Source organism: Protomyctophum parallelum, assembly GCF_964188405.1.
Source record: "Protomyctophum parallelum genome assembly, chromosome: 5".
In the NCBI taxonomy this organism is placed as follows: Eukaryota; Metazoa; Chordata; class Actinopteri; order Myctophiformes; family Myctophidae; genus Protomyctophum; species Protomyctophum parallelum.
This window is the reverse complement of record NC_139702.1, coordinates 25,667,768-25,689,004: the sequence shown is the minus strand read 5'-3', so window position 1 is coordinate 25,689,004 and position 21,237 is coordinate 25,667,768. Positions and strand designations below refer to the sequence as shown.

At 40.8% G+C, this 21,237-nt stretch overlaps 2 protein-coding genes across 2 annotated transcripts; both read left to right on the top strand.

Annotated features, from left to right (window-relative positions):
• Positions 1-988: 988 nt before the first annotated feature.
• On the top strand, positions 989-1,675 carry LOC310858282 (protein rapunzel-like; the record flags this gene model as incomplete). The annotated part of the gene is made up of 1 exon (XM_083764388.1): positions 989-1,675. One exon carries the CDS (start codon positions 989-991, stop codon positions 1,673-1,675), a length of 687 nt encoding a protein of 228 aa, XP_083620514.1.
• A 5,411-nt stretch (positions 1,676-7,086) lies between these two features.
• rrp36 (ribosomal RNA processing 36) lies at positions 7,087-17,002 on the top strand (the record flags this gene model as incomplete). Its single annotated transcript, XM_083764387.1, has 8 exons — positions 7,087-7,116; positions 7,301-7,511; positions 8,614-8,758; positions 10,300-10,366; positions 12,561-12,665; positions 14,242-14,316; positions 15,212-15,329; positions 16,754-17,002. 8 exons carry the CDS (start codon positions 7,087-7,089, stop codon positions 16,888-16,890), a joined length of 888 nt encoding a protein of 295 aa, XP_083620513.1. The 3' UTR covers positions 16,891-17,002.
• Positions 17,003-21,237: the final 4,235 nt, after the last annotated feature.

Below are 21,237 nucleotides of genomic sequence, written 5' to 3'. Positions count from 1 at the left end.
GTCTTGCATGTTCAAATAGTTGATAGTGATTTTTCTGGTTCAAATGGCTCTCTATTCTGACAGTAATCATTGCAAAATTATAGAGTGTTTGTTCAATGTTCAGTAACAAGGGTCTTTAGTACACAAAGTACAAAGGCATTTTCAACTCAGGTCGGGATATCGATTTGATCCAATCTGGAGAGAGAACTCGTACAGGATTGCAGGAGAAACGAGTGAATTTGAAAGCGATGACACAAATAAATGAGCAGACACAATGGTACTGGAACACTATCAAATTGAAGCTGATAAATACATTTCTTTCTCCTATTTTGTTTTATATACGGTAAGTAAATGTTTCATTTTGTCATTCTTGGTAAGTGAATAAAAATAATAATAATACATTTTATTTATAAGGCGCCTTTCAGGGCACTCAAGGTCACCGTACAGGTTAAAAACAGTATACAAGAACACAGTTAAAAGCAGAACAAAACTAGGGCACAGCTTGCAGCAGAAGACACAGAGGTCACACAGAGTCAAAGGCCTGCCTAAACAGGTGGTGAATAACATACTAAGAGCAGAAAACTATTCAATGCATTCTTTGTCATCAGTGGTCATCACTGCATGTCAATACATGGCCTGCAGTGCACCCCCTGAACCCCCTCAAGCTCCGCCCATGGAGGCAGCCCTTTAATAGAGGATCTGGCAACAAATTCACGTCATTGTCATTTGTAAACTGTGGTGTAACGGACTCACACATATTATAGTCAAGACATATTAAGGCTAAAGTGTCGCTGATCTTGTTTCCGAGCAGGGATTGGTGTGAAGAAGAAGAAGAAACTATACAGATTGGTACTTTGGAGAGGGAAATTGTGAGAGAAAAGACAGCACCTTGTCCAGGACCAAACCCTTACTCATTCTGAAGATAAAGGATTATCAAGACATCTTTGTGATCTTCAAAAGAAGAATTCTTATACTTCCATATTGACATCACTGCATAGTGACTTCCATCATGTCAGAGGAGATCATTGCTGATAGCTCCAACCTGAGGGAGGGCCTGTTGACGGTACTGAAATGTGTGGCCGCCATCTCTACAGCAGCAGCCGTGGTGCACCCTATTTTCGGTATAGCTGGCTCCCTTATCCGGTTGGTGCTGAACCACGTGGACGATGGAGACATCCGCAAGCTGAAGCTTCAGTTTGGCACGATCAACGGTGCCCTTGACACGCTGTCCCAGCAGAACAGCGACGCCTTGTTGCAGATCCAGATGGAAGCTGTGGATGGCCAGTACAGTTCTGTGGAGCAGAGACTGCAGAACCAGTTCCGGATGTACATGGAGATGCTGGAGGCACAGCCTAAGTACCGGGACAGTAAGAAGAATGACTTCATGGAGAGCTACGACAATGACCTCGCTGACCAGAACCTGCACTCCCTCTACGATGGTGTGGTAGGCACGCCTAGACTCTTCGGCCAACCAATCATGGAAGTGTACCTGAGGCACTCAGGGGGCGACCGCCACACCATGGAACGTCTCTGCACCCGTCTCAAAATCCTCTTCTGCATCGGCCTCATCGCCCGCATGGGCTACGCTGCTATCATTGGAGATGATGAAGAGCAGCTGATGGTGTACTGGTCCACGAAGTTGGATGATGTGCAGAATAAGATGGAGGAGGCTGTACCCTTGGATGGGGAGGCCTAAACATGCTGTAACTGGAACTAATGAATGCATGGAAGCTGTTTTATCTAATAAATGATGGACATGCATTTCAACCAAGTGGCTAAACCAAGGAATTGGTAATATAATCCACAAACCCTGAGTAGCCTATACAAGATACGACAATATGTAGACAGTTATGAAATGTTCTTTTGTATTCGTTGATAATCAACAGTTATTTTTTGCAGTGTTGAATCCTAAAGTGGTAAAATAAAAGATACATGAGAAAATTAACACCAACAAGAAACTTGGGCCAACTGAAGACACTCAGGTTGCCCTCATATGTGTTGTGTAAGTGTATAATGTGATCATGTGTTGTGTTATTGTTATGTATACAAACAATAATAAAGTAGTGAAACCACATCAATCTGCTCAGATCTATCAAATAAACACAAACTAAAAATACAAAGAAATGTATCAGAAATGATAATTTGAAGGTCTTTATTTAGGTGTAAAACAAATTAATAGTCCTACATACTAGGAGTGAAATAAGTAAATTAAAAACCTGTGTATTCTACAATATAGTAATGGCATTTACAATTTACAAATATGTTTGTACCGGATCCCTCTTAACGGTTCCTAATATTATTTCTTTCCCCTTTTTTTCTGACATATATTATGCTTAATTATAACTAACCTAACCAAGTACTTAATAAACACAAATTCAATTATTGTATTTGCACTTTACAATTATGAGGTGGCACTATTATTTAAACTTCACCACGACAATATCATTGTTGCAATTTGTACTGTATATTAAATATACAGTACACATTGACACATTGACAAAAGTGACAAATGTTCAGATTAATTGAATATGAAGGACACCAGTTACCCTAATGGAAACAAGCCATAGTGCTTTCTTGGGTTATAAAATCATCTTAGCAGACCTTGTATTGAACTGTAGGCTACGTTCCTGTGCTTTTTTCTGCAAACTGTTTATAAAGTAATCAATGTATGGAGGTATATATGCACCTAAAGGCTGGGCTCTCAACAGTTGCATGATTAATTTAGAGCCAAATCAAAAGCAGTTGAGTTGCTTATAAATTGTAAAAATAAGTGCAGACAAATTTATGCTGCAATTCAAAACTGCCCCCCCCGTAAAATCGGAACCCCCCCTTTCTTTTCCCCCTCACTGTATGTGTTTCTTTTCCCTTTTTACCTCCTTTATGATGAATTCCTGTTCTGTTCTTTGACTATATAGAAGTGTCTATTTGTACGTCTCTAATATAAATATAAATGTCTGTCAGTGGTTCTTCGATTTTTTCAAAAATAGCAGATCTACAAGCTCAGCACGCCATCGAGTGGCGCTCTACGAGCTTGTAGATCTGCTATTTTTCAATAGCTAAAGCATAACTTAATGCTAACACCAAAAGGGGTTCCCGCCCCAAAATGGGTTGAAAACACAGGCACGTAAAACAAACAGGCAGGACTGAAAACATCACTTCTTCCATGGAGGAAATTAAATGGGCCAAGATAAAGTGAATATGTGCCGTCTTTAACCCATGAGGACCTGAGGCAGATTACAAAAAATCCCTCTAAATCCTAACTTGTAGCCTATCAGTGGTTCTCAAAGGTTTTTATGTCAAGGACCCCAAACATTATACAGTCTTTGGCCGTGGACCATGCACACCATCGACATATTTTGTTCCAGGGAGCCACAGAAGAAAAGGACCCTAATTAATGTTTTATATATATTTGTCCGCAGATGCCCATCTGAAAATATTTTGTGCCACGACGCACCCCCATTCAAGATTTAAATTCTTCATTCATCCTTTCCAGGGGGAAATCGAGAGGCAACATTCAACTTTATTGTCAGATCACATTTAACTTTAAATGCACATTAAAAAGATGGTTGGCTGATAACATGACCTACATTTTTAAATACATACTGACCATTTAGATTAGAATAGGTTAAAAAACAACAGTTTTTTTGGTTTTTGTTTGGGTTTTTTGTACCTTTTTCTGTGTTTTTTGTTTTGTTTTTGTTTTGTGTTAATTGTTATGACTTTGTCTCCTGCCCCCCTTCCCCAAAAGGAACAGGGTCAGGGCAAAATACAAAATGGTATTTTGTTTTTGTCTGTTTTTTTTGTTACTCCCCATGTCCCCCTTTCCCCAAAAGGACCACAACGGAAACAAGCCTAACGGCTTTCTTGTGTCTGAATCCTTTTGAATTAATTTTCAATAAAGTTTTTAATCAATCAATCAAAACAGTACAAAAGAACGAAAAACTGCGACGCTAAACGAAGCTGTCAAGCTGATTGTGGCGTACGTGCGTGTGTTGACTGTTGAACTTTTTAAATGTTGCTGCCTTGGCTCCAGGGGGGAAATAATTGATTGATTGATTGATTGATTGATTGATTGATTGATTGATTGATTGATTGATTGATTGATTGATTGATTGATTGATTGATTAACAGTTTGCCAGTACAAGTTGTACTTTAACAACTCAACAATACAAGTAATGCTAACTGTGATTCGGCCCCGGCAGTATCACTTTCGCCGCTGTTAACCTGACCTGCAGGGGGCAGTAGAGCCGTAGAGAGTGTCTTTTAACCTCTATAGTCCTCCTCACCCGGAAGGGAAATAAACATCAACAACTATCCACGCCATATAACTCTTCTCCACGCGGATAACAACAACATCAAACCAACCAGTCTTTACTCTTTACTACAGCAGGTACTATTTTATATAAATCATTATTTACAACATCACCAGATTTACATCACCATGCAGTCTGTGATGCTGGAAAGGAAAGATCAGAGCAGTGTTGTAGTAGCTGTTTAATATCTTATTTAGGAAAACGTGCATGCATGATTTCGTTTGGATTATTCTATAGTCTGACGTTTACTTCAGAATCAAAGAAAAAGCTGAAAAACGGCGTTGAAAATTGATCAAATTGATAAGCAGTTCCTCAAACGTTTTTTAATTTCCAGAAGCTACATAACTCTTAACAGTGTGTTTTGATTGATTGAAATATTTATTAACAGTTTGTAGAATTTACAGTACATTTTAAGCACAAACTCAATACAAAGACTGTCAACTGTGAGTGGACGACCCAATTAAGCATTACACTTGTTTACAACAGGGTCCACATTGTTCAATTCATCAAAACATTTAAAGACATACAAACATTTAGAGACATACAAATAGACATTTCTATGTAGCTAAATTCATCATATGGGAAGCGGGACTGCAGCGTTACACCTGTAAGGGATTGGTTACTTGGTTCTAGGCCAAACATTTACTCTAACCTCTACGAGAGTCTAAATGTTTGGGCTAACTTGGTTCCATTCGTACACTTTACCCATCACTCACTATTTGAGAAGCACTACTCTGGCTCTCGCTGTTATCAATGACATCTGCATCTGATTGATTCCCATCATCCATCCTTTGTTTTACTGCACACATGGAGTTGGAGCTTATGTGTTGTCATATATTTACTGACAGTGGCAAGCAAATTGCTTGTGAAGGGGAAAGCCTGAAAATCCTCCGGGGACGCTTGAGAAGTGGCATTCTCCATCTCCAGGAATGTTTGTACATTCATAGTATATAAAACTACATCACATATTGAACATGCAGATGTAAAGCAGAGCAGAGCAGACTGAGTGACTGATTGACATCACAGTATCCATATTTGGACCAGGCTGACCCATCTAGAGCTCCATATATGGAGACATTTTTTGCTGAGATCATGATAATGTGCAACTCCATATATGGATATAGACAACTGGCATTGTCAGCATGGCCAGCATCCAGCCAAGCCCTATATGACTCGTTATTACCCTTAAGGTTAGATGCAAGCAGTATTACTCTCCCCCTTGCCTATCGCTCAGGTGAGACTTCTTAAGGCTCAAACCACCTTCAATTACCCTGACCAGCTCTCACCAAGAGACTATACTGTATATACTCTTATCGCAGAAGTGCCCACACTTTTTTGACTTGAGAGCTACTGTACAAACAATGCACATTTTAGGGGGCTTTGGAATAGGGATCTAGTAGACATCTCGATTACGTTATCACTGCACACCACTGCGGTGGGTTATAGACTCGGACAACCAGTCCCTTTGAGTAGTATTTTACTGATGAATTGAGTACAACTGACCACAAAGGAAAGAAAGAAGCCCCCTGAGGGCTTTTTCTGTTATCCTTTTAGCATAACCTTTGACTGTACTACCTGTACAGTTAAACAAACCTGGTATTCATTATTCAATAAGTCAATCAAAAACCAACATTTCACTGCTTGTACCTGTGGGGACAATTACAAATAGAAGTAGAACCCTGTTGATTCTAGGCGGCCTGTCACAATTATTACATAATTCACTTGACACAGCCCCAGTTGATTCTTCATAATAATGTTGCTGTGTCTGCATTGTGTCGTGAAAGCATCCGTGTCAATGTGGATTATTTTAACGTTGGCTATTCAAGGAAAAAAGATACGCTCGCACACTGATTATCTGTTCATACTTTAACTTTAACTTTAAAGAATTAACTCATGTACCGAGCAGATAATCTGTGTGCGGGCGCGTACCTTTTTCCTCATCATTGATGTCTACTGGCCTACGCACCTGTCCATACGCCCTATCTCTAGGTGTGCGGAAGTTTGTTTTTAACGTTGGCTATTAAAAAAAAATAGCATTTGTAGAATCGACCTCAGGTCTTAATGCAGTGTTCTTTGTTTCAGGGATGTCCTCTGTTTCAGGGATGTCCTCTGTTTCAGGGATGTCCTCTGTAGGCCAGAAGGACAAGTATAAAGAGCCAGCATCCATCATGGACAGAGATGAAGATGAAGATGATGATGATGGAGACTCTGATGACTCTGAGATGGACAGAAACTTCTCCCTATTGAGTCAGAAGAGAAGCACTGCCGTCACTGTGGAGGATGCAGAGGAGGACAGCGATGATGATGAGGAGGAGGAGGAGGAGGTAGGGCGGTCAATTATCCCATTCTGACCTGAGATCAAATTCATACGAGGTTTCCACTGGACACACACTGGTCTGATTAACCCATTCTGACCTGAGATCAGATTCTAAAAATGTCAGTCGTTCTTCGATTTTTCAAAAATAGCAGACCTACAAGCTTGTAGCGCGCCAAGTGGCGCACTATGAGCTTGTAGATCTGCTATTTTTCAATAGCTAAAGCACGACATGATGCTAACACTAAAATGGCTTCCCGTTCAGAATGGGTTATTATGTTATTGCCTTGTTGCAATTATTTGAGCTAATCACAGTTATTTGTGCATAACCATTTCCATTCATCCATATGAAAATAGCAGGATCAAACTAACAGAAATGTCATATTTCCACTTTCAAGTTACCTATTTTTGGCAAAACATTAAAAAAAAGGAAGAATATTGATACAAATGTTTGGAAAATAGCAAATCTCCAAGCTTACAATGTGTCGCGCTGACAGGAATTGTGAGCTGGTTACTTGGCTATGTTAACTATTTTTAAAGTATTGTATTATTAAATATTGGCCTGTTTGCTATAGTGCAGTATTTATTTTGATTATTGGTAGCTGTCATTGTCAGTGATTTATTTGTATATTCCAGTTATACTGTATGTTTCAATGTTCAAAAACACACATCTAAAATGTGGTGATGTTGCCAGGCCGATGGAGAGGAGGAGGAGGAGGAGGAGGAGGAGGGTGCTCCTGGCAGCGATGAAGAGGAGGAAGAGGAGCAGCCAGGGCCAGAGGAGGACGCTGACACCTCTGAGGAAGAGGAGGAGGATGATGATGATGATGATGATGATGAAGAAGAACCCAGATCTGCTGGGGTCAGGGCCAGGGGACAGCAGTCTGAACATGACATTAAAAAAGGTGCGTCTCAAGGAAGCAGGAGTCCAAGTCCGTTGCTCTCCCCTTGTCCCCCATATATGGGGACTAGGTTGGCGGAGGGTGTGTAGAGCCCAGGATCACATTAGATGATTGACACAGGGGTGAAAAATGGGTTACAAAATCGTGGGATAAAAAATATATTAAAAATAATAAAAAAGGTGCGTCTCACACAGTGCAATCCTTAGGTTGCCTGTCTTCCAAATCAGCGCATACCTGTAGTTTGTCACGTCCAGTGGTCATGTTGTATAATTCAGTGGTTCTCAAACGTTTTCTTTTTGTGCCAAGGACCCCCAAATTGATATATATTTGATAATGTTTTGTGCTAGGGACCCCCCCCCCCCCCAGAAGAGAAGATTTGGCTTAAAAAATGCAAATTTTCCAGATCTTTCAATAAAGAAAAGAAAAATAGCACATGGGTCTGAAGTGTATTGCAGTGACGGTGCAGATATTTCCGTACTATTTAGAGAGCACATTATTTGATGGGTTCTCAGCACGCACAGTCGTACACACTGCTTGTAAAGTCAACACAATACTAATATTCAACATGGTCGATGATATATATAGTGAGAGACTTTGCTTCACTTTACTTTAACCCATTTTGGGAGGGAACCCCTTTTGGTGTTAGCATTATGTTATGCTTTAGCTATTGAAAAATAGCAGATCTACAAGCTCATAGCGCGCCACAGAGTGGCGCGCTACGAGCTTGTAGGTGTGCTATTTCTTTTTAAATCGAAGAACGACTGACATAAACATAGCTTTTTCAGAAAACTGTCAGGATGTAGAAGACATTTTTAGAATCTGATCTCAGGTCAGAATGGGTTAATAAACTAGCACATTATACACTTTGGGATTTGGAACTATACTGTCCCTGGGTTGCTGAGATAGGATTAATGCTGCAGCCAAAAAGAAAACATACAGAATATACATTATATAGATGAACACATGTTCAACTGAAGGCATGCATTACAGAATATTGTGCAGCATAAATATGATCATAGTTAATATGCGTGCAAATAGAAATACATATTATGACAAGAGAAGGTCATTGTACTTCACGTAACTGATGCTGTGTGACCCTTTGCAGAGCTGACCACCATGTCGTTTGAGGACGTCATGACGCTCCAGAACAAAGTGGGAACCAAAGTGTTCAACGAGATCGCCTACGGAACCAACGACACTCCCACCCCCAGCACCGCCAGGAAGAGGATCAAACGCCTCAACCACAACAGGTCCGTATGGTGACATTGTCTCCACCAGGCCAAAGGCATGGGGAGAGAGTATGTCTTGCACTCCGTCCGTGTGTGTGTGTGAATGTGTCCGTCCGTCCGTCCGTTATCAGCTAATCTCCGGCACCGCTAACCCGGTCGATGCCAAATTTTGCACACACACTCCCTGGATGGCAACGATGAACCTCTGCCCCAAATTATCCAGAACGGCCTGTTATAGCGCCACCAGGAAGCAGACGTTTTGAAAAACATTTTTTTGATATTCCTCCTCAAGATTCTGTCCAAAAATCTTGCAAATCGTTACACACTATCTCTATAGGTCATGTGTTCAAGACAGATCTGTGCGATATCTCATATTCCATCCTAATTGGCTAACATTGGCTTTCAAAGTTTGCGGGATTGGCCCGTTTTTAACAAAAAGCCTCAAATCATGAACCCAGCGTGCAATTTACGTGAAATCTTTCACAGACTTTCCTACTAGGCCGAGGAGTATATCCTACCCTTTTCACATTGGCCTGTTGTAGCGCCACCAACAGGTGGATTTTTGCACAACACATCTTTGGAACAAAATGCCTCAAATCATCCAATGCGTAAGTAGAAATGGCACCCTTTTCACATTGGCCTATTATAGCACCACCAGGAGGCCACAACCTTGAGGGGCACTTGTCCATACCATACTCATACCCATTCAAAAAACTATTCTAAATCCTGACCTAAGTTTTCTGAAAAACAACAATAACCCCAAACAGGGTTCCTGGGTCAAGTATAGGGTTAAAACATCAAAAAGGGTTCCCGTCCCGAATGGGTTTTTAACACCCTTACTTGATCATACTACGACGTCGCTCAAAGGCAGCAGATCGGCAAGCTCGTACGCGTCGCGTTTTGAGCTTGTAGATCTGCTGCTGATGACGAGCTGGTGTTGTTTTTATTTATTTTTTTATATTTATTTTTTTGCGGCTTACGCCTTTTATTGGTTTTTGAAGGGACATACAGTAGGCTGACAGGAAACGGGAGAGAGATGGGGGAAGACATGCAGTAAAGGCCGTGTCGGGCTCGGGAGTCGAACCCGCGGCACACTGCGACTGGATTACCAGTCGGGTGCCCAGACGGTTACGCCACCGCCTGGGCCGCTGGTGTTGTTTTAACTAGATATTGGATGGAGCCCGTACACCACAGGTACAAGAAAGACGTTCTTTATTGAAAATTCTGAAAATGTTTCGATCTATTTGATCTTCATCAGGTCATGAGTCAAGTTTTCTTTAGCCCAGCACCCAGCCTGTCGATGTGCGTATTCTACGTCCGCTCTGTGTTGCTATTACCCAATGACGGAATGGCAGATTCGGCCACACACCCCGAAATACCCGTATATATGTGTCTCAAAGAATAGACGCTCGACAAAGCACCACGGTGGATTCGAACCCACAACCTCCGCCGCGGTAGTGGGCAGGGTAGTGGTCCATTTCTACAACTCCCCCAACAACAAGAACCTGCGCCACGTCGTGTTGCGTGTTGTTCATGTGTTGTTGTACTGTCTTCCTGTTCAGGCCCCAGGAGATCTCTTCTAAGAGACGAACACGCTTCCTCAGACAAGTGGTTCCTGTGAAGAAAGCAGTGAGTGTTTTCACATACATTGAGTGTATAATTCGCCACGCCACCATTCATATGATTTGCATACACACGATTTACTTGCATACATATACATACGTCTGTCGTATGTCCCAGTGTTGTTTTTGGCAGCGCATTTAGATTTTAGTTTTAGTCATAGTCTCTTCAATAGCTTTCATTTAGTTTTAGTCACATTTTAGTCACCTGGAATGTTTTGGTGTTAGTCTAGTTTTAGTCGACTACATATCATAAGATTTTAGTCGACTAAATCTACAGTTGATTTAGTCGACTAACATGTATTTTGGCGGGCCTCGATGCCGTCGTAATGACAGTTTATTTTCACTTGCTGAAAATAGCGTAAAAGTATAAAATGACTTATACTGGATCTCTTGTCCACTAGTCCCTTCCTAACATTTTAGTCTAGTTTTTATTTGTTTGACGAAATTGTCTATACATTTAGTCTTAGTTTTTTAGTCATCATAGCATAGTTAGTCAGTGGAAAAAGGTAGTCGACGAACAATTTTCGTCTTAGTTTTAGTCGACGAAAACAACACTGGTACATCCAAAACCTTTCAGGATTCTAATTAAAAAACAGCGAAAGTAGCAGATCTGCAAACTCGTCGAAACGCGGCACTTCGCGCCACGTTTCGAGCTTGTGGATGATCTGCTACTTTTTATGCTTTTTGTGTGACGCTGTCAAGTAGGGCATTAATTTATGAAAAACACAAAAAGTCAAATTTATGAAGATAAGAGGTTTCTGACATAATGACACGAAGATCATTGAGGTAAGTCAAATTTATGAAGATAAGAGTTTTCTGACATAATGACACGAAGATCATTGAGGTAAGTCAAATTTATGAAGATAAGAGGTTTCTGACATAATGACACGAAGATCATTGAGGTAGCGAGACGGTGGCCACATGGTGGCAGCAGTGAGTTCTACTCCTGCTCCCATCTGGTCCCTCTCAGGACAGAGACGATGTACTTTTCACTTAGTTTTAGTCACATTTTAGTCACCTGGAATGTTCTAGTGTTTAGTCTAGTTTTAGTCGACTAAATGTCATAGGATTTTAGTCGACTAAATCTACAGTTGATTTAGTCGACTAAAATGTGTTTTGACAGGCCTTGATGTCGTTGTAATGACATATTTTACACTTTGGTTGCATGCTGAAAATAGCAGATGCGACGCGTTGTGAGATTGTATATCTGTCCACTAGTCCCTTCCTAACATTTTAGTCTAGTTTTTATTTGTTGATGAAATTGTCAGTATATTTAGTCTTAGTTTTAGTCATCATAGATTCATTTTTATTCAGTTTTCGTCAGTGAAAAAAGGTAGTCGACGAACATTTTTCGTCTTAGTTTTAGTCGACGAAAACAACACTGCGATCAAATGCTGATCGGAGCGCTATGCATATGCGGCCGCTATAGGCGGGATTACAATTTAGGGCATTTAGCAGATGCTCTTGATCCAGAGCGACTTAACCCATTCTGACCTGAGATCAGATTCATACAAGGTTTCCACTGGACACACACTGGTCTGATTAACCCATTCTGACCTGAGATCAGATTCTAAAAATGTCAGTCGTTCTTCGATTTTTCAAAAATAGCAGACCTACAAGCTCGTAGCGTGCCACTCGGTGGCGCGCTATGAGCTTGTAGATCTGCTATTTTTCAATAGCTAAAGCACAATGTAATGCTAACACCAAAAAGGGTTAAATTAAGAAAAAACAAAAGCATGGCACACATCACATAATATAAAAAGTAGTTATCATGAATCATGTATAAACTAAGAATCAATGGGATCAATGCAGAGACAGACTGCAGCTGGTGCCACAGCGCAAATGTAAACACAACCTAACCTAAGACTATACAGCTCGAAATTATTATGGAGATATCGGATTTTTTTGTCCCGCTGCTTCCGGTCCATCGTTTCTGCTTGAGAGAGACCAGATCAATACTGCCGGAATCTGTCGGGAGTCAGGTTAGCATTATCGTTGCTGTCGTTATTTGCTGTCGTTATTATCAAGCATTCAATTTATTTTATAACACAGAACCTGTCATGATGTAGAAGACATTTTTAGAATCTGATCTCAGGTCAAAATAGGTTAATAAGAACCAGTTGTCTATGCCGCTGACTGTACAGCAGGTGTAACAAATAATGTTTTTAAAACCATGCTTGTTTTTTCCTTCCTTCTCTCAGGTGTTCAGAGATCCGCGCTTCGACGACCTGTCGGGAGAATACAAACCTGAGATCTTTGAGAAAACCTACAAGTTCATCAACGACATCAGACTGAGAGAGAAAGTGGTGAGGAAACGGGCTCGTAGGGCCATTTTGGGCCCTTTTGGTGTTAGCATTATGTTATGCTTCAGCTATTGAAAAAATAGCAGATCTACAAGCTCATAGCGCGCCACCGAGTGGCGCGCTACGAGCTTGTAGGTCTGCTATTTTTGAAAAAACTAAAGAACGACTGACACAGAAACATAGCTTTTACAGAAAACCTGTAAAAGCTTTTTTAGAATCTGATCTCAGGTCAAAGAATGGGTTAACCACTTAAACACTATATGGTTGACCGGAGTCCCTCAGGGCTCTATACTTGTGTATATTCCGTTTTGTGGCGATTTAGCTGAAAACAGCTGATCGGAAAGCTGTTAACGTGCTTAACCACTTTCATGTAGATGTACTTAGTTCACCGGAGTCGCGCACGGCTCTAGTAGGCCGCTAGTATTTCCTTCTACACCAATCTCTTTGCCAAAAATAGCAGACCTATGAGCGGTGTGGACGTGTCACGTAGGAAACACGTTGTGGGCTTGTAGATATTTTTGCGGGGCGACTTCGTCCAGTTATTTTTACGTCACACCGTCACCGTGGAACCAGTCGGAGAGCTAGGATGCACAGTAATGCTGTGATGATAAAACTGTGAGTGAGTGAGCAATGTCGGTTGGCATTTGTGGTGTAATGTTCGACAATTTAACTCTTTCAGCGCCACCTGGTGGTCACCAGTTTAGGCTCTGAGTGCCAATTCTCCCATTATAAAGAGAGAAAGAATTTGTAATTCTATTATGCATGTAATGTGCATGTCATCACCTGTACACCAGATTAGAGGAACTTTCAAAATATGGATGATTTTTTTTTTTTTTTTTTTTTTCCAAGGGAGAGACGTCTTGACGCCTGTGGCATCCATTACAAAGACGTCAATTAGACGTCTTGACGTTTTTGGCTACTAAACAGTTTTAAAGGAGAATTCCATGCTAGAATGCTTTCTTACCTTTCTTTGTAGTTGTTACGTCCCCACCAAAGAGGTCCAGGTGTTTTTTTGTGCAAAAGCTCCTTATTGGCTATTTCCCCTACCATAAGCGCTCAATGAATTGCATTGAAATGAATGGGAATTGAATGGGGCTATGGGGTGTTGTGCTAATTCGCTTATTTCCATCGAAATAAGTACCACTGTGCCGCTTGGGATATTATTTACATTATGAAGAGAGGATATATACAAAATAATTATAATTTTGAGCGCAAGCCCCATTCAATTACCATTCAATTCAATGCAATTCATTTAGGGCTTATGGTAGGGGAAATAGCCAATAAGGAGCTTTTGCACAAAATAAGCCTTCTAGCATGGAATTCTCCTTTAAGAGTAGGTGTTCGAGAGGTGATGGAGAAACACTTTTTAAATCTTCGTCATCCGTTTTGCAAGGGGCTTTAGAATGTAACGGTATTCAGGTGTTCTCTGATGAGCCTGCACAATTAAGAATCTTGCCAACTTCACTTTAGGATAAGGATATCTTCAATGATTGCTATTAGGCAATTATGTAATAACCTTGACAGGCCTAAATGTGATGTGACAATAAAGATGGATTCTGATTCTCTTTTTAATCTCCAGGATGTCAAACAACTGCTGAAGAAGTCGAAGGACAGCGAGAAGAGAGAGCAACTCAAGGCCCTGTTGAAGCGAATGGTGAGGTTCTTTTGGCTGTCACTTTGGGGGGGGGGGGGGGGGGGGGGTACCAATTTCACCAAGAGAGAGAAACCATCTATCGACTTCAATTTGATTCCAGTTGTGTCTGCTCATTAATTTATTTGTTTGTTTTCGTTTCTGTTATCCTGTATCTTAAGAGGCCCGTTACTGAATGAACTCTCTACTCTATATCAATGAGTACTATGACAATATAGAGTTTAGTGTTGCACCGAATATTCGGCCGCAGAAAATATCCGGCAGAAAATGGCTAAAATGCATTTTTGGCCTATTCGGTTTTCGGCCCGCTAAAATATATCACAGAATAGTCGTGTATGCAATAAATGCATTCAAAAGAGCTGAATAAATGTTTTATGGACCCATAATAGTGATTTATTATTTAAGTTGAGTTTTGCCATAACCATTTATTTTGCCATAAATCAGGTAGCTTTAAGGTTACGGCCATGACAGCAATGGTAGGAGAAAAAACAATAATAATATTAATCATATTCGGGTATTCGGTTTTCGGCCAACTGTTTCCTACATTCGGTATTCGGTTTCGGCCAATAATTTCTCTTTCGGTGCATCCCTAATAGAGTTATTTAACACCTATTCAAACTAAAAATAAATATCACCCTCCACCCTATGCTTTAGCTATTGAAAAATAGCAGATCTACAAGCTCATAGCGCGCCACCGAGTGGCGCGCTATGAGCTTGTAGATCTTAAGAGAGCTTAAGTTGTAGGTCTGCTATTTTTTGAATAATCGAAGAGCGACTGACATTTTTAGAATCTGATCTCAGGTCAGAATGGAAAACTGTCAGGATGTAGAAGACATTTTTTTTAATCTGATCTCAGGTCAGAATGGGTTAAAGCTGTTTGCTGTGTTCTATTGTGCAGGACAACCAGGACAAAGCCAGGAAACGCCAGGAGCAGCAGAGGGAGAAGGACCTGGAGTTCAAGAAGAGACAGAGGGAGATGGCCGAGCAAGGACTGCAGCCCTTCTACCTCAAGAAATGTAACCACAACGTTATTACCGTACTAACCTTCAAAATCCTGACAGCGTTCTGAAAAACCCTTATGTTTCTGTATCAGTGGTGCTCACTGTTTCATGTCAAGGACCCCCAAAAGATTTGTGTAATATGCCTCCGCCCCAACATCTGAAGATATGTTGTTCCAGGGGACCTCCCCAGAAGCAAAGATTTGAGTAAAAATGTTCACTCTCTGGAATAATATATATTCAAAGATATGAGCCACATTTTCATGACTTTTCAAAAATAGCAGACCTACAAGCTTGTAGATCTGCTATTTTTCAATAGCTAAAGCGTAGCATAATGCTAACACCAAAAGGGGTTCCCGGCCCAGAATGGGTTAAGGCAGGTGTCGTCAACAGGGGGTCCGGCAGTCCTCTGCGTTACTACAGTGGGGGGGCCGCCAAATCTTTGTGTGATAGGAACCTATTTTCTTTTTTACATTAACAACTTAAACCTAGAATTCATATTCTGAGGGATTGAATACCAGACCAACAAGGTTAGAGCATGTTGATCGGCTATTTTCTGTTTCACTTTGGTGTAGAGGGGAAAAGAGAGCAGACCCAAGTACAGAGCCGACGGTCAAAGTATTGAGAGTTTTTGTATGGATCCTCAGTTCTCAGTCGCCACGGCTAATTTCAGTCATTTGGATTCCATAGAGGCCTTCTTGTGAAAGCGTGTTGCGCACCGAGAATAGCGGATCTACGAGCTCAAAACACATCGCAGCGTGACGTGTTGTGAGCTTGTAGATCGGCTATTTTCGGCCATTCGTTATTTTAGGGGGAAAGAGTATTTGAAGTGATCGACTAGCAACAGGATACACGTTTACTAGCATCTTCCAGAAACATGTATGGGCTCAGAAATGTCATTAAAGCAAAGGGGTAGTAATGCCTCAAATCTTTGATTTCTTCAGCTGGTCGGCTGTTTAGAGGGTTTAGGGTACAATTGGTTGAGATTGTAGGGCACACAGCAGGCGTATTATACTATTCTCAGTATTCTGTTCCTTGATATGTTCCTTACTTTATGTTTTTATACACTTTCACAAATGTCCTTGGGCAGGAACCCCTTTTGGTGTTAGCATCATGTCATGCTTTAGCTATTGAAAAAATAGCAGATCTACAAGCTCATAGCGCGCCACCGAGTGGCGCGCTACGAGCTTGTAGGTCTGCCATTTTTGAAAAATCGAAGAAAGACTGACATAGAAACACAGCTTTTTCAGAAAACATTTTCAAACGAGACATTTTTAGAATCTGATCTCGGGTCAGTTTCAGGTGTAAAGTAAACCCTACTGGAAACCTCTAATTGCAATATCAGCCTACCTACACCTTGTAGATCGGCTATGGTCACAAGCTCTGGCCTCTTCGTTAATATTTGACAATGTTTGCGTCGTATTCTCTTATTTCCCGTCCAGCTGACAAGAAGAAGTTGGAGCTGGCGGACAAATACAACGAGCTGAAGAAGAGCGGCAAGCTGGAGAACTTCCTGGGCAAGAAGAGGAAGAGGAACGCCACCAAGGATCGCAGGAAGCTGCCTCCCAAACAGCACTAGAGGAGCGCCTCTAGGAAAACCAAGACCCCAAGGACTGTCTAAAGAGGACGAGACGCGAAGACGCGTACGGGCGACGCCATGTTGCTCCATGGAAGGAAAGAAACATGCGCAGTGGGCTATATGCAGCCAACACTTCCCGTTCAGCTTCCATGGAGCAACATGGCGTCGCCCATGCGGTCTTCGCGTCTCGTCCTCTTTAGACAGTCCTTGCCCAAGACTGCCCGTCTTGCTTTACTTCCTGTGTCTGTGTGACAACATCGGTGGCGAGAAGTGGGTGGTGAGAAGGGAGGGAATGGGGTGGGGAGATGCAACAGGCCATTGGACCATTTCCTTACCCAGTCAAGTGGTGGAGCGTGGGATACCATCTCTTAAAGAGAAAGTGTTGTATTTACCACTTATACAACTGGTTATACAACATTTTCATGTCAAGTAGGCCCCAAAGTCTTTTGGCCGCGTTTACCCCGATCTGAAAAGGTGTTGTGCCTTTTTGTGGTGTTCAAATGTTTCAAAATTCAAATGTTTCTAATGTTTTAATCAAAATGACAGATTTACAATCTCATTGCATTGCCAGTAGATCAACTATTAATAGCCTGTAGATGTAGGGAAAAACACATTGCAGACCCAGGACCCCCTGGAACGCCCCTCAAGGACCTCCACTTTGAGAACCTCTGTCCATCTATCTATACTAGGCCCCCTCCTGTCATTTTTGCGTAGTTTCTGCCCGTAGAATGGGCGTGCTCCCAATGGAGTGAGGCAGTTGCAACAGTGTCCGAACCACAATAAAGATGGAGTCCAATCCAGTGCCCAGTCTGCTTCAAATACCTTTTATTGACCCTGTCAACCAGCAAGTGTCCTACCAGACCCACCATTTTGGGCGGGAACCCTTTTTGGTGTTGGCATTACGTTATGCTTTAGCTATTGAAAAATAGCAGATCTACAAGCTCATAGCGCGCCACCGAGTGGCGCGCTATGAGCTTGTAGGTCTGCTATTTTTGAAAAATCGAAGAACGACTGACATAGAAACATTTTTCAGAAAACTGTCCTTTTCAAACAGACATTTTTAGAATCTGATCTCAGGTCAGAATGGGTTCATGTACTACCACATGTCTACCACTGCATATATGTACTACTGTATATGTTATGCAATATGCTACGTTATAGAACAGTTGTTCTTAACCTTTTTCCGGATCATGGCCCACTTGAAAAAGAAAAACCTGAAAGCATCAGCGGCCCGCCCCATCTGACCTCACGTGCTATTTTCCAGTTTATATGAACGATTAATCAAATTGATTGTGTATACTTTTAAGTTGGATTGGCATCACTTATTTTTTAATTGTTGCCAATTATTTTGGGGACCGTCATGTGGGATCTGACCCGCGGGGTTTAGAATCGCTGTTATAATATAAACATGCTTGGCCACACAATTTGGTTAAAAAATGCGGGGCGGATTCTGCTAATGCTTTTCAATGGGAATGGAGCGGTTTGTTGCCATTTTGAGGATTTCCGTAAAAACAGAATAACCCTCCGTTCCGTTGAGTGAAAAGCATTTGCCAGAATCTGCCCGCATCGGCAGAATTAAAGTTTGGTTTGACCGCACCCTTAAAGGGGCGGTCACACCGCATTAATTCATTCAACATTAATTCATTCACAGGAGCAGCGTGGTGTTGGACTGTTCAATAGGACTCACTGTTCCCTTCTTATGTAAATAAAGTTTGTTGCATGGCTGTTCATGAATTAATCCATTTACAATTTAAGCATTTAGTGATTTACAGTAAGCAAGGTAAAAATTGATAAAATGCATATATAGTAATCTAGGTTAAACCAATAACCTATAATTATACATATCAGTCTAAATAAAAACAATTACAACTAAGAAATGCATGGAATAGAATACAATGAAGTGGACAGCAAGTATCCCAGTGAAACTTGGAAAACCTATAGCTTAAAGTTAAACCACCAAAATGTTCATTTCAGAAATAGTTATATGTAGGCATCGGATATACAGGTAAAGCTTTTTGAAACTGAGAATTTTGCAGTTTATATAATAAAACGTGTTGGGGCAAATAGCTGCAAGGGATTTAATTGTAGGCTCGCCTCAGCGAGCACACTATTGTTACTGCCAGTTTATATTTATTTATTCCAGTTTCCGCTCTTTTTTCGAATTCTTACTACTTCCACATACTTTATGCTAGAAATGTAGTTCAAACTGTTCAGCTCTTTGCAGTTATCTATGCTTGTATTTTGATTTTCACAAAGTTTAATACTTTTTATACTTTACATATATAGTATATTTATATATATAAGTATATACTATACTTTACTTTTTTACATTCTTTATAATGAGTCGATGGAAAAAAGGTCCCATTTTTCACAGTTAACCTTTTTGAGCTCTTATTACTCCGTCATACTTTCACTTTGAAATTTCATTCAAACTTTATAATGTTCATCTATCTTTGAACTTTCATTGGTGAAAAAGTTGTATCTCTAAATCAACCTCACTTTTGCAGCATCATTACTCTGGCATACTTTGTCGTAGAAACGTGATTTAAACTTTAGAAAGCTCACACGACTCTGGACTTTTTCGTGGTTCAAACCGTATTTGAATACGTTAAACGGCTTTTCCGAAATCAGTTCAATCGCAGGCCATTTCGCCTAATTAGTGCCAACTTAGAGTTATATATCCATTGATGTATTTTTTTCTTTTTACCTTTTCTTAATGAATCAAGAATACATTGTAAAGCATTATTCATACATTACAAATCATTAGTAGACAGTTATAACTTTACTTACTTTATTCTGCCACTTTTTGGGCATCATACTACTTCCACATACTTTATTCCGTATATTGTGTGGGTGTTTAGTCAAGTGCGTGAGCAGTGGCGTGCACAGATAGACACTAGGGGGTGCTAGAGCACCACCTGCCCTTGCTCTGGACAGCAATGTGCCCTTTTGAAAGTGTTTTTTACACTGTACAGTATGTGGAGTTGTGGACCATGGTGACATTGATCAATTCTTGATTTAAAAATAAAAAAGTGCCCTTTTTTCACTTGAGCACCTGCCCCTCTAAATGTCTGTGCACGCCACTGACAGGCAGCATGAAGCCGTTTAAAATGTGGGTACATTTCGAGGCAATAGAAATGTGCACTTTAACTTGCAAATCAAATAGCTGTTAATACAAACCTCACCAAACACTTGCTGCTATTGGTATTGATACCTGACAAGATGCACCATTTCAGAGACATCACAAACTAAATTATTTTGAAAATCTTAGGATCTTAGGATCACAAACAAACAAAGAAAAAGTGTCAGAGGAGTGGATGTAGAGGGCAAACAATTTCCTAAATTGGGCAAACAATATTTTCCACACTCATTTCTCTTTTGGTGAAGTGAAGTGAAATGAAGCTACTTTGCAGTGTGTGTCCCTTTTAGTATTAAAAGTTTTAACAACACAAATCTAAATGCACTTTAAGAATGATACAAAGTGTCATAACAACAAGCATCAAATCACTATCCTATTTCTATATACAGCTTTTGTCCTCACACGTCTCAATATTTGCCATGGACAATGAAAGGAGAAATTAGGTCAAAATGTCCACCAAATATGGCGTAAATTCGTGGCAACACGAACATTAAATGCCATTGACAATGAAAGGAAAATTTACGTCATATGTAGACAAGGAAATCGGCATAACATACATTCTGTTGTTCATGAGATGTAAGAGCGCCCATCAACTTCACATGGGTGTGATTTTTTTAGAGTTCACTGTCCTTTACAGTTCAAATGCAGAAAGTGTGTGTGTGTGCGTGCGTGCGTGCGTGCGCGCGCGTGTGTGTGTGTGTGCGTGCGCGCGTGCGCACTCGTGCATGTGTTGGGGGGTAGGGGGGGGGGGGGGGGTGAAGAAGAAAGGTAGAAATAACAGAGGATCTTTGAAATTTGGTCAGTTAAGCAAATTACTATGAAAATATTGGCAGCTTGGATCTGAGTTAAAGAAACTGATTAGAAAAAAACGTACTGAAGTAAAAGGAGGTCTTCAAGTTCCTCCTTTTGAATGGAGACGGATTCTTGGATTGGTCACAGTAGGAAAGCTTCACTCTCCAGCATGGATGCACCGATGAGTTTTTAATGTTCTATACTGAGTAAAAAACTTTCCACATTTCTCACACCCAAAAGGCTTCTCTCCTCTGTGAATTATCTTGTGGGTCTGCAGGGTAGACATGTTAGCAAAGCTTTTCCCACATTGATCACAGCTGTAAGGCCTCTCTCCAGTGTGAATTCTCTTGTGTTTCTTCAGGGTACACATTAAAGCAAAGCTTTTCCCACATTGATCACAGCTGTAAGGCCTCTCT